This window comes from Hipposideros armiger, unplaced genomic scaffold (assembly GCF_001890085.2).
Source record: "Hipposideros armiger isolate ML-2016 unplaced genomic scaffold, ASM189008v1 scaffold_647, whole genome shotgun sequence".
Lineage (NCBI taxonomy): Eukaryota > Metazoa > Chordata > Mammalia > Chiroptera > Hipposideridae > Hipposideros > Hipposideros armiger.
The window spans coordinates 323456-337570 of NW_017731997.1; the positions used below are offsets into that span (position 1 = coordinate 323456).

Genomic DNA, 14115 nt, shown 5'->3' on the forward strand with positions numbered 1-14115 from the left:
TGAGAGTCAGCAGCCCCCAAATGTAGTCAAGACTACAGGAGTGAATGAAACTGACTAATGAAAGATTATCTAGTGAAAAGGAGCTAAGACTAAGGCTTGAAAAAAACTCATGCTTACAAGGTAGAAGAGAATAAGTTAGTAAAGGAGACTTAAGAAGGAATGCCACAAAAGTAGGAGGAAAACTAGTAGAATGGACTATTAACAAAGTGAAGGAAAAAGAAAATGAAAGGTACAATCGATTCTGTCACAGCTGCTGAGAGCCCTGTAAGGTGAGATCTGTAAACTCAGTAAGTATTACTATCATCCTCATTTACTAGAATTAAATGGGGAAAACTTATTAATAAAAATTGATAAACAATGTAGTGAAAAGAACACTGGACTGATAAACAAAAGACATAACTGTTTCTAGCTCTGCCACTAACTACCATGAAAAATGATGACTAGACTATAGATAGATCAGTTGTTTTATACCTTTTAAATAGTAGAATCCTTTTCACACATACAATCTTAATAAAAACTCTGAACTGTAAAACAGATTTGAGTCAAGCTGCCTGGTTAAAGGAAGACAGAAGTTCCATTTCCCTGCTCATTCTCTACCTCCTTCCCCTCCTTATGACAAAAATGTCAGAAAAAGGCAGAAATAATTCTGATCAACTTACCTGTATCTTCCAAATTTTAGTGAGCTCATCTAAAGACAATTTACTGCCCAAGAGTTCAATGATTCCCTTTATGCGATCACAGTACTGGGCTTGGTCTATGTTGCCTAAGAGAAGAAACACCAGAGGGACAGGCAGACACAGTGAACACTGATTTTCTAAATACGATTCTAGTAATTCAAAGCAATATTAACTTTCTGTAAGATTATTTAAAGACTAATACAGTCAAAGTAACAATTTCACAATTTTTAAATATAAATATATCATTCATAAGTATGTGAGGCAATATTTATTTTTTTTTAAAGCAACTTACCTTCCAATGCAATTGACAGAACTGAGTTTTCAACTAGCCAATCTAACAATCTGTCTGTATCTATTGCATTCTTCACAGATTTGGATAAAGTGCTGTCTTCTATTAGTTTGGTTACCTAAAAAGACAGGATTATTGTGACTAAATCTAATGCAAATATGGATAATCAAAATCTTTATATCTATATCTATATCTATTCTGTGACTTTTACAGTGTTACAATATGATCTGATAATCAGCCAAAATGTACCAAAGGCCAGTTATTAGAAGTTAACTGACTACTTATTTATGATGTCTCTTATACACAAAGCCATTCTTAGAGCTCACATTCCCTGGGCCACTGTTGACTGGCTCAGGGATGAGCATCTGACCCAAACTTCAATCAAGGCATGTCCTCCAAATTCTATTCTTGAGACCAGGGAGAAAGTGTTAGTTCTTCCCTGAGGATGGAAACTATCCATGGCCATGTCTAATGGATGAAAGCTGTCACTCTGCTAGTAGAGGGCAAACAAAGCCAACATGATCAGAAAAGCAGAGATAAAACTTTAAGAGTCCTGGCAGTGGTCAGGTCTCGAATTCTAACTGTTCCTATTGTCCACACATGTCCCTGCCCTGACATGGTTTGGCCAGTCAACCCTTCATTCATGTGAAATAGCCCAAACTTCTTCCATTAAATTCCTCTCTTGGCCTAAGATGGCTTAAGATGAGTTTAATTTTACTTACAGCTAAAAATCCTAATTAATGCAAAACTGAGGAAAAAATAACTGGAATTATGACTGAACTGTGTTGGTTCCACCTGTCACTCACCAAAACCAACTATGCTCATAAAAAGTTTAGGAAGCTACAGAAAATTATTTCTATCATTTTGCTTAGATCATCACAGTTGTAGTCATTTTGGTTTTGTTCCAACCCCAGTTAGAGAATTTGGTCTAAGTAAACACATATCTGAAATAGAATAAAGAAATCGTACCATCAGGGTAAAAAATAAATCTCAAACTGTACATGCCAAGAAATTATGTTCTAGGAAATTTCACAAAAGCACTAAATATTTCAGAGAATGAATCTTGAACGTAACACATATAAAAAGATCACTTGATTAACAGACAATTGTAAACATATACACCATTTTATATATAATCATTGGTATATCTTTTTTGTATGATTACAATAAATTATTCTTTATTTCCCAACATTTTTATATTCATAACCATAAGTTTTGGTATAACTTAAAGTGTCTGTGCTTTAAGTCTTCTAGAAATAAATACAAAACTTACTTCTTTGAGGGAATTCATTTTAGCGCTAAAATGTGGTGATTTCAGCATGCGTAGTAAGATGTCTAGTCGAAGGTCGTCCACGACAGTCACCAGATCCGGTTGGAAGCGCATGCAAAGTAACTTAATGGCAGACAAGAGCTCGGGGATGCTAACCAATCTCTTTTATTAAACACACACACACAAACAAACAAAAAAGGAACCATGAAAACATTCTGATCTCAATTCTTACACACACATAGGAAACACAGGACATTTTTGATAAACAATGGTCTAGTGCAGGGGTTGGCAAACTGCAGCTCGTGGGCCACATGCGGCTCTTTGGGTATGTTCTGTCTCAAAAGTTTGCTGATACCTGGTCTAGTGGTATCTGATACCCCATATGGTCAATTAACTAAATTTTGTTTCTAAATAAGTTAGGACATAGGAGAGCAAAGGAAAGGGAAGGGTCCTATGAGATACTGAAGGTAGACAAAATAAATCATGTTAAATGTTAATATTGCTCTAAACTGGATAAACTTTTAGTTTTGAATTATTCTGAAGCTTTTCCAATGCTATACAAATTATACTATCAAAACCAACATGTTAGTAAAATTCTGAATGGCATCACTGAGAACCCTATACTCATTCTATTGACTGAGGTAACACCAACCACTGGTGCTTTGGAAGAAGCCATTTTTCAGTGATAAAATGTAAAATTAATTTGATGTAAGTTGTATGTAACCAGAATCCAAAGAGCGATAGGGTGTGAACCTAGTCCCAAGTCCTGGCTCTGTTTCCACGGACTAACAGGTACTGGGGCCTACCTGGCTGGAGACAGCATTTACCTTGTCCTTGAGGTCCTTTTCCTCCACGCTCCGCACATCCTGAATTGTAGTAAGGATGACTGGGTCTAGCATGGGCTGCAGACAAAAAGCGCTACAGTTAATAAAAACTCCTGAATCTGTCCCAAAACTAGAGAGGAGATACTTCTTCGCTCACATTTCACAAAGGAGAGATTGCAATACTAAGATCTGAATTCTAGTATCAGAATCACCACTAACTAGCCAACACCATCTAAAGTCACCCTTAATTGATTCTGTGTCTCAGCTTCTTTAATAACAGACGAGTGCAACATGTGTCATTACTATCTCCTAAGGCTAATTTTAAAAAGCAATCAAAGACACATGGACTAACTTTTAAACATTAAGCATCAGTATGTATTATTTTTATAATAAATATCTTACATTTGATTTAAAAAGAATAAATATAAGCAGACCACGGAAAACATGCTGTTATATGAACTAATTTTGCTTGCTGATATAAATGAGGCCTATAGATGAGACTCATACAACACATTGCTCTAGGATGGTAGCATAATCAGATAACTAACTCTAAATAGTATGTGAAAGCTAGATCTAAATGATCACTTCTATACAAGTAAGATAACTTTTAAAACTTATCTGGTGATGAGAAAAGATTAACAATATTTGGCTGTCAAAGCCAAGAAGACATTAGCAATGAATTAAAATGACATCAGGCCATTAACCAATAGAATTTCTTCATTTACACTTAAGCCAATTGTACAGTGAGGAAGGACTGAGGGCTGTTAGGATAACAGTCAAGTCACACTGTTCTTGTCAGCCCTGCTTAATTCTCACGGTAACTCTGTGAGATAGGCATGATTATTATCACCATTTCACAGATAAGGAAGCCAAGGCACAGAATTTACACAGTAGCAAGTGGCAGACAACTCTTAATTTATGGCAAGTAACATGATATAAAAATGGCAAGAATAAATTCACAGTATGAATTTATTGCTAAATTTAAGGTTGGACAGTTTGATATAATTAAAGATGAAGTTAAATATACTTTGGTTGGAAATTCACACACTTTTTTATTTTTTTAAAGTACACTGTGCTTATATATAAAATCTGGAATTTCTAAAGAATTTAATATTAATTAGCAATTGGACTATTTATGCTAAATCTCCTTCCATGGAGTAATGCATGGGTAAAGAACATGCATTCAAAAATAGAATCCTGGACCTGTTATTAAAAAGCCAATTATTAAGTTAATATTTATTATTAAATTATTAAAAAGTCAAATCATTTTGCCTCTTTGTGTCTTAAGTGTTTCAGCTACACAACTAATGACTATACTTTTATGCTTAATGAGTTGAAGAACACCAGATGTTTCTAAAGAGCTTAATATCCCGAATGAAGAAATAGTCATTCTATTTCATTTGAAAATCTTGCAGTATTACTTTGACATCTAAAGAAAGCATTTAACGTTTAGAAATAGCAGAAATTTCCAGAACCTACTAAAAAAAATCATATCTCTCTTGTTAAAATTGTCCTAAGTAGGATAAATCAGGTATTAAAAAGAAGGAATAGTGCATAGAAAACATTTATAATGTTTTAACATTTGTTATAAATGTTATAACATTTATAACATTTATAATGCCCCCAATCATTTATAATGATTAAAAAAAAAAATCTCTGAAAGCTATAGGTTTCACACTCTTATTTATAAAGAAAATAATAACTGGGAGGTATTTCGACATGACATATTATTTAATAAAACTCGTTAATTGAAATGGAAAGGAAATAAGAGCGTATATCAGGCCTTAAGCATTACAACACTGAACACTCATAGCTTTGATTATTCTATAACCTGTTGCCTTATAACATGCAGAGGCAGGAAATCAGACAAGATATGCTGTTAAGCTGTTATTCAGTAGTGAGAGACTTAGCCAGTAAGCGATTCTAGTGGATTGTTCAACATTGATCTAATTTAATACATAATGGCCCTGAATCTTTAAATAATACTGTGAAGAGCGATGGAATACAAGCAGCCTATTTTATACATAAGGCAATGAAGAAAAATATATGCTATTATATATAAATTACATTTGATGAAATGATAAATAAAAAGGTAAAAAACCTCAAATGATAGAGGTATCGATACCTTAAATTATTAATCATTTTTTAAATTTTTCTTCTGGTAATATTTTCACTAGAAGTTACTCAGGATTAGACATAATTCTGAACAACCTGATAAAAAGATAACACTGTTCATATGTCATAGATCCCCTTTTACAGTAAATGTAAAATCTTACCTGTACCACTGAGGAGTTGAGGTATTCTGCACACACCCCTAAGGGTTGCACCAATGCAGAGACTGCCTGAAAAAAGACAATGAAGGTTAGAAATAAATGTGAGCGGGTTTTCTTCTTTCAACATTAAATAACCCCCTTTTAAAACATCAGAGAAAATTTTAAATAGTGGTTTGATCAAGTCACAAAAGAATAACTAGACAAACTATACTCTTCGATAAAAAGAACTTTATAAAGATGTCAATGCATTTAAATTATTATAAAAATTTAATGTAATTTAAATCATAATATGCCAATAAAACTTCTTTGGAAGACTGGATGAAATGATTCTAAAGTTCATATTATCAAATACTAAAAATTTTAATTTGAAAAAGGGGGGAACAGTTGGGGAAAGAGTGAAATGTGCCTTTAACAACAACAACAAAAACATTCAGGACTTCCATAAAGAACATTATAAAAATACATAAAATTATAAAAATACATAAAAGAAGGCCCAAATAAATGAGGAGATACCATGTTCTTTAGTGAAAAGAAACAGTACTATAAAAATGTCAATTCTCTACACATTGACCTATAAATTTAACACAATTCCAAACATGATCTCAGTGGGGTTTTCTGCAGGAGACCTGAAATGTTGACTACATTTTGAAGAGTAAGAACATGAAAATGATCAAGACAATTTGAGAAAAGAATGATGCTGAGCAGAATTACCAATAATTAAAACGAATGACTAAAACTGAAGTCCAGGAACAAATCCTTATATACCTGGGATGTTGACATATGATAAAGCCAACAAATAAAAAGTTAATAAAAAATGAATTATTCATTAGAGGCTCTAATAACAATTAGTTACCCATTTGGAAAAAAACAAAATTGGGTCTCTACCTTACACAATATATAAAAACAAATTTAAATAAACTCAAGAACCAAGAACCAAAAAAATAGAAATATAAAATATAAAATGAGTGTTTTACTACCCTTTTGAGATAGGGGGACATTCCCCAAGCAAGTTAGGAATCTTTTAAGCCATTGAGGAAAATAATGACTACATAAAATTTTGAAGCTTCTGTGTAGCAAAACAGACATCATCAATAAAAATAAAAAAAGAGAAGCAAAAGGCTGGGAGAAAAAAATGTACAAACACACAAAATAGGAATGGCTTTGATATACTTATAAAAAGAATTCCTAACAACTACTAAGACAGCCCAAAAGAGACCTAAATATCTAGGTCAATTTACAGAAGAAGTATGAATAGGAAATTCACAGGAAATCAGAATATTACAAATTAAATAATAAAACAATATTTTTGTCCATCATACTGGAAAATTAAAAATTGAAAACATTCAGCACTAATGGGAGTATTAGGAAATGCTCGTGTGGGGGTAATGACTGGCAATAGCTTTTCGGAAAGAGATTTAGCACTATCAATTATAATTTAAAAAGTTATATAGTCTTTAACCCAGAAATCCTGTGTTCCAGGAATCTATCCTTCAGAAATGGTTGCATATACAAAGACAAATTTACATGGAACACTCTCTGCAATAGCAAAAACTTAGAAATAACTGAATGCCCATTAATAAATGATTGCATCATGGTACAACATTTGCAGGAACACAATGGAGCCATTAAAAGCACTGACAGTACTAACCTGAAAAGATGTCTACGATATAATGTTAAATGAAAATATGCTATTAGGTATAACTTGATCACAATTTAGTCTTAAAGAGAAAAAGAATATGTACAGATATATTTTTATATAAATTTAGGAAAAAGTCAGAAAGGTTATGTATTAAATGGGTAACCATTTCTGAGGAGGTAAGTATATTTGTGGGGTGGGGATAAGGTGGAGGAAAGGCAACTTTCATTTTTTACTCTGTTCAGGGATTTTTAACTGGTGGATTGTGAGTGATTTTTTTTTGCCCAGTATTTTTTCAAATACAAAATATTTAATGTCAATGTAAAATGAATACATTTGCTTGTACTCAGTCTTATAATATGGCCTAAATTTATTCTGGGATGTAGTCACCTTCTTAAGTGGTCAGAAATCAGGCATTTATTGTGAAATTTTTATTATACTTGTTTGCTAAAATTAGAGTCTCAATTTTGGAACCTCTTTTTCCTATGCCTGAATTTTGTCATCTCCTTAATACAACCTAAACAATGTAATTCTACATCAACTGCAACAAACAACACAGTTTTTCTGAAATATGGTCTGACCTAAGGGAAAAATCATGGAGGAATGTTTAACCTCAAGACATTTTAAAATAATGAGAGTAAGCCCAGGTTCCTATATATCTCTCCTTAGACAATTTTCATCCAAGTAGAGTAGAAACTTTGGGCTACTCTGTATTTTTTTAAAAAATTAACTCTGCAAGACATTAGTGAGTATTCTAACCTTTTTAAAAAATGAATTTCTGATATTACCCAATGAGCCAGCTCTCAAGAAACATGTAAAGTATATAAAATCCTGTATCTGAATAGGTTTTTGTTTTGTTTTGTTTTTTTAAGATTTTTATTGGGGAATTGAGGGGATGGGAACAGTGCTGGGGAATTGGGGGAAGGGGAACAGACAAGTTGCTGTTGTTTTGTTCTTCAGTCTAGTTGTGGAGGACGTTGCTTCACTGGCCCAAGTTGGCACCATCATTGCGCTCTTCCCGGGCGAGGCAGATCAGTCGCCGGCTTCTGGACGGCCGCTCACTGCGGCTGCTGGCCGCTCACGCTGGCTGCTGGCTACATACGGTAGCCCATGGCAACCCACTGCCATTGGGGCTGCAGCCTACGCCGTCACCAGCGACTCACAGCAGCCCAGCTCCAGGTTGAGCTGTTGTTCAGCATCTTAGCTGTGGGGGGCAGTGTCACTGGCCCTCATATGTGGGATCCAAACTGGGGCCCTCTGGCGTCCCAAGCCAGTTCTTAACCATCACGCCACTCGGACGGCCCGGTTTTTGTTTTGTTTTGCTTTTTAAATCACTACCTACTATATTCCAGGTAAATAAGGTAATTTTTAACATACTTGATCCATTCAATGGGGATCAAAATGACAGCATAACAACCTAGGTAATGTTCAGGAAAGATGGAAGGGGCTCCCTGATCAGAGTCAGTAGAAGTATTTATGATCTGGCATACACATGATCTTGAATGATAAACAGTGGGTGGCAAGGAAGCGTCAGTCTATTACTAACCATACCACCAGTCTCTCTTCTTGACTGTTATTTCCTTCATGCAAAGAAGGGCCAAGGGTTAGTCATGGTCCCATAGAAATAACTGCTACTCTAAGCACAATTTGTGTCACTTGGGTATATTATTTTACCGCATCATTTTCTGTTCTAGCACAGTGTCTTATACATGGCAAGTACATAGTACATAATTTTTAATTGATGATTAATTAACTAGAAACAGAATACAGTGCTCTGTTATAAGCAGGTCAGCAGTCTGTGCAAAATTAAAGACGAAATTATTCCCCTAACCATAAGGTTCAATTTTTTTGAGAAAATGAAGCTGACATGAAAAGATAATGGTATTGCACCTGAGGGATGATTCTCAGCTCCTGTTATAACCCTCTGTTATCTATGAATTGCTGTAACACCAAAAAGCTTACTAAACCACCTTCAAATATTTTATTTGTGCCTGGTACTATGAAATAAATTCTGATTTTACTGAGGCATAAAATTGTTATGTACACAAATACTTGCCACATTTAGCAACTATCCTTAAATAGCAACATAATTTCACGTAACCACCACTAACTAAGAGAAAAATACCACATGTAAGGGGAAATTAGTGAGGGGAAAAAAACAACAAACAACCCCAAAACCCTCTATAGAAATCTGATTATTATGATTAGGAGTAATAAACATTTCTGTGGTTATCAGAGCCATGGGAGCTACCTCTGTGAAGATTAACTTATAACATTTAATTTAATGTGTCCAGACCATGTGACATGGGTTACAAACTAACGCCCCCCCAAAAGTGAACTTTTATATCAGACACATATAGTAGTTTATCTTACCCCAAGCTCTATATCTTCTGAGTGGAGCTTTGCTTGGATTGCTGCAAATCCACCTAATTCTCCAAACTGAAAAGAAAAAAGATACAAATTCATTTTAAAATGCTATACATTAAAAATTTAAGTAAGGAACTAAGGCTAACATTCTACCTTATCAATGTGCTCTGTAGTACTGATTTTGAGAGTCATAACAAAGATAATTTTTATCCTGTGATACAGTACAGGAGATATGCTAAGTCCTAATGTTGATGTTCACGTGTATAAACAACATGTACAAAAAAGAGGAAGGAACTATAAAACACATCTCCTAAAGAAAAAATTCTGATTATTCTGTATAGTTGTCATCTACTTAAAATACCAAACTCTAGGAAATCTCATTAGAAAGTAAAAACATGATGATATTAATAAAAGTTGTATACCTTATTTACTAAATCCACAACCCATCCATGAGGTTCCTATGAGAAAAGAAAATAGAAATTGAGATGGCAATATAAAAATTTCCCCATTAACCCTTATATTTCTTTTATTCTAAATAAAAAGTTGGAGAAAAAAAGTATTAAAATTTGAAAAATATTTCAAAAGGTTTTTCCAAACGTTTCTTAATGTGAATCTTTGACATAACTATATGCAATTTTAGGAGTTTATAAGTCTGTATCATTGTAACTGCACCTATTGCTTACTATACTGTAATTTTTTTCATATTTCCTCCATTCTGTAAGTTAGGAATCATGTCTTATTACTCTTTATATTAAGAACAAGGACTTTTAAATTTTATTTATATCTCCAAAACCTAGAATAATGACAGATACACAGTAAATGTTCAATAAATGATTGCTAAACTAAACCTCAGCTTCTGCTAAAGCAATGGACAAGTTTTTTTAATCTCTAAATTGACTTCTTTCAACTCTTTTTCAAAAACCAAACAGTGTTTGATCAAGAGATTATTTAAATTACGTACTCCTCATGTCCTTGTGGGTATAATGCTATTGGCACATTGTAGGCCTTTAAATTAAAAAGAAAAAAAAAGATACTGGTTCTATGCTTGAAAAAACGAAATTGTTTATGCTTATGGAATTTAAAAGAAATTATACATGAGATTAACTATTATCAATAGATTATTTCTTCTAGGTATAATTAGACATTTCAAATGATTTCAAATGCTCTAGTCTCTCAAAGAAACTGGGACACTCATTAAACTGGAGTTCTGCTATTTCAATAATAGGGCAATGATGCGGTGCGGTCATTTCCCATTTAACTAAACATTTCAAATCTATAAACTTCTTCGTGATGTTAGTTAACAGCTATAGGGAAATCTGCAATATCTGAAAAAAGTTAAGCAATTTTACAAGCCACATGGAATATTTGTCATTTTTCATAGGCTGTTTTAATCCTTCCATGTAAATTGTCATTTTTATAGCACAGAAAATTTCTCTATAAAAAAATGAAATAAAACTATGTTTACCTTTTGGAAACTTGATACAGGTGAAATAGCAAACATATTTCCCTCTCCAAACACTTCTGCCCAATTCCTTTGAGACACTTTCATTCTGTTTTTAAAATGGTATTCATTATCAGGATTGAAAGCCTAGATTCAAAGAGAACAGAGAAGCTTTTTTTATTACCTATAGCAACACATATTAGCATTAGAAAAGAGGATAAAAATACGGCCTTGGGCTTCTTCATTAATGGACTCTTTCAAATATCCCAATAAACCACATTCTTTAGCTGGAGCAGACAGCAAACTAAAGTGGTGCTCTTCTGTTCTATTCAACATCTGCTGTGAGGGAAGAGAAGAGGTAACAGGACGAGAGATCTCACTCAAGGCAAAGTGATGCCAATGTTCAGACATCCTAGTGCTGGTAGAGCTGGGGGGCAGCAAGGCCGTGAAGATAGACGTCAGGAGGGAAAACATGAGCGCATCTCCTTCATTTGCCACTGTCGCTAGTCAGGGGAAAGGCCAGAAAGCAAATTACATGAACTATGTGAAACTATTTATCATGTAAATAATCAGGGAGACATTAAAGGAAAGCTATGCAATCAGTCTAAGGAGCTGAAAAGCTATTAAAATTGGAAAGGAATTTCTTTAAAACTGAAAACACAAAATGGTTGCTGTGCTTTTAAAATAAAAAGCAAGGACCCTAACAGCTAAGTTAGTATGTTCAATGATAATATCATTCTCACTCATTATTAAGTACAAGTCAGAGGACAGTAGGTATTTTAAACAAAATCAAAACACAAAGTACTTCATATTTTAGAGATACTATACCATTGTAAGCACACCCAGGAGACCAATGGGAATTGGATCTTGTTTTATTCTCTCTGCAACCAGTTCTATTAATAGCATCAACATATTGTAGATTCCTTCATGAATTTCAGTACCCCACTTGTGAACAGCACTTGATGTCAGAAGCTACAAAGACATAATGGGCAGTTTAGAGTTTAATTTGAAAAGGAAAACAAGTCAGTTCAATCTTGAATAATCAAGAGGTTATTACCATAATACTTATTTTTGTGGAGATAACTTGCTTTAAAAGACCTATAGCTGTAGTCCATTACATGTTCATGTATTTCACAGTCAACACTGAGTTTTGTTTTTGAACTTTAATTCCCTTACATAAAGAAGTTGGTTTAAAAGAAAATTTTGCTCCTCTAGTTTTCATTATTACTAGGAAAAATTAATTGGTGTATGGCAAGTAAGAACCTCAGATCAACTCCTGGTACTACAGTTTGCTATCTGTTTGGCCTTGGAAAATTTTACCTGAGTTCTCAGAGGCTCAGTTCTTCCACCTGTGCAGAGGCAAAATTCCTACCAACTTCACAGGTATTACGAGTATTAAAATATACCAAATACGAAAGTATTTTATAATTAGTAGGGTATTATTTTTAATATATCTTAGTTGTCACCATTAACCAATATTCCTGGAATCTAAGAAACGAATACTATATTTCATGGATTCTAACATATACATTCTTTTCACGTTTTTTTTATACCTCAGAAACAAGGCTGCATCTTCCCACCTGTCTACCAAGTGACCGGACTCGAACGTGAAAAAAATTTTAGAAATACCTTAACAATTTATTTTGCTTTCATTTGTCTTTTTTTATGTATAAAAGTAATAGTCAATTTTAAAAAATGTTTAAGTAAATCTAAAAAAAAATTCATCTATGTTAAAAAAAAATAATAGCATCGAATACTATGTATTGCATTAGGTCTTTGGGAAGACTGCGTGAGAAGTGGTTCATTTAATGTACTCAATCCTGTTCCTGACACACTGTGAGCGTTCAATAAATGTGACCAATTATTATAGAAAAAAAAATAGTTCTGATAAGGCACTGTAACACTGTTTCCTTTGCAGCTATTTTTCTTAAATATTAGCATAAAACAATGGTGCATCTTATACTCAGATAGCATCTTAGGTTCATTAAATAGGAGGGAAAAGGCACATAGATGAATCTAAAATCATCATCATTGGATTTCCCCAATGCTCAATCTTTTAGTTGTTGGGGAGGTCTAATTCAAGAACAACTGCCAAAACAGGGAATGAAAAATCAAAGGATTTCACTTAATAAAATAATGGCAAATTAATATGGTGGTTTCAGGTTTTTGTAAGATTTCCCTTCAGAGGGAAAATACTGTGCAATAAAAATTTCATCTTGGCCACATTAAGAACCTCTTAACAAGAGCAGCCTGAAAGAACTCAAGCTTCTTCAGCTGCAGAGGCAAACCTGTTCCAGATTTTAAAAATACCAATTAGCTGCACTATTTGCTCAAATGAGTAATAATCATAAGACTGATTCTATATAAACCAATGAATTACTATTTTTTGCAGGAGTTTTTTTAGACTTCCTATACTTAAAAAATTATATTAAAGCAAAATGAAGCAGAGATAAACATTTAAAGAGCTTCATGGTGACTACAAAAAAAGTAGGTGGATTAAACACCACTCCCTCTGTTGCCTTCTCATCTGTTCAATTTTTACTTTGAAAATGGAGTTCTGTCTTCCTTCCAGAAAAGGTGGGGAAGATGCACACATGGTTTAACCATAATTATGCACTATGGCCACACCTAGAATTTTTCCCCTGCTTAAATATACTAGTAAAGAATCCAGGCTGGCTTGAAGGTGAGAGAAGAAAGTAAAAATGACGACAAAGCTCCTTTTGTGCACTTTATTCATACAAATGCTTATTATTTATACCTTTAGGAAAAAAATCGAGGGAGCTTGTAAGAAAAGCCTATGGAAAGGGGTAGAAGGAGAGTCACCATACCAGAAAATACAGCTAAAGAAATCAAGGCCAATTATATAATAAAAATACTACTGAGTGTTCTGGCAGTCAAGTCTAAAGGCACACAGAATTCTGTAGCTCTTCTCATTTAACAAAAGAAAGTATGCCTCACTGATGGGGAGGAGAACTTTTTAATAGTGCTAAATGCTAAGGAAATTTAACATAGATATTTTTACATAAATAACACTGAACAACATAATGCAGTGTAACTTTGTGTTTGTAGTTTTACAGAAAAAAACCCAAACCACCCACTGACGCCTTATTACACTATTACCAACAGCTGAGGACATAATATAGAACAGTTCTTTGAAGTATCTCTGTATAGAGTTAGAGCATTATATTCCCAATACGCAAGCTGACTGGACACAGGGCTTTCTGGATCTGGAGCGCATCAACCTAAAGGTCCTTTCCTTACACTAATAAATCCTTTTCCATGACACAAAATTGTATTCATGTATTTTCTTTCTTTTGTAAATGTACGCATACATTATG

General features: G+C 33.7%; 1 protein-coding gene across 1 annotated transcript in view; it reads right to left on the reverse strand.

Moving 5' to 3' along the window:
* Positions 1-14115, reverse strand: part of USP24 (ubiquitin specific peptidase 24) — a 134761-nt gene that overhangs the window by 92134 nt on the left and 28512 nt on the right. The window contains exons 4-12 of the mRNA XM_019625979.1: positions 11606-11749; positions 10802-10924; positions 9759-9794; positions 9343-9408; positions 5337-5402; positions 3064-3138; positions 2240-2398; positions 970-1084; positions 660-763 (exon numbers count right to left, since the gene is read on the reverse strand). Of these exons, the coding sequence (XP_019481524.1) occupies positions 660-763; positions 970-1084; positions 2240-2398; positions 3064-3138; positions 5337-5402; positions 9343-9408; positions 9759-9794; positions 10802-10924; positions 11606-11749 (888 nt within the window). The remainder of the gene's footprint in view (positions 1-659; positions 764-969; positions 1085-2239; positions 2399-3063; positions 3139-5336; positions 5403-9342; positions 9409-9758; positions 9795-10801; positions 10925-11605; positions 11750-14115) is intronic.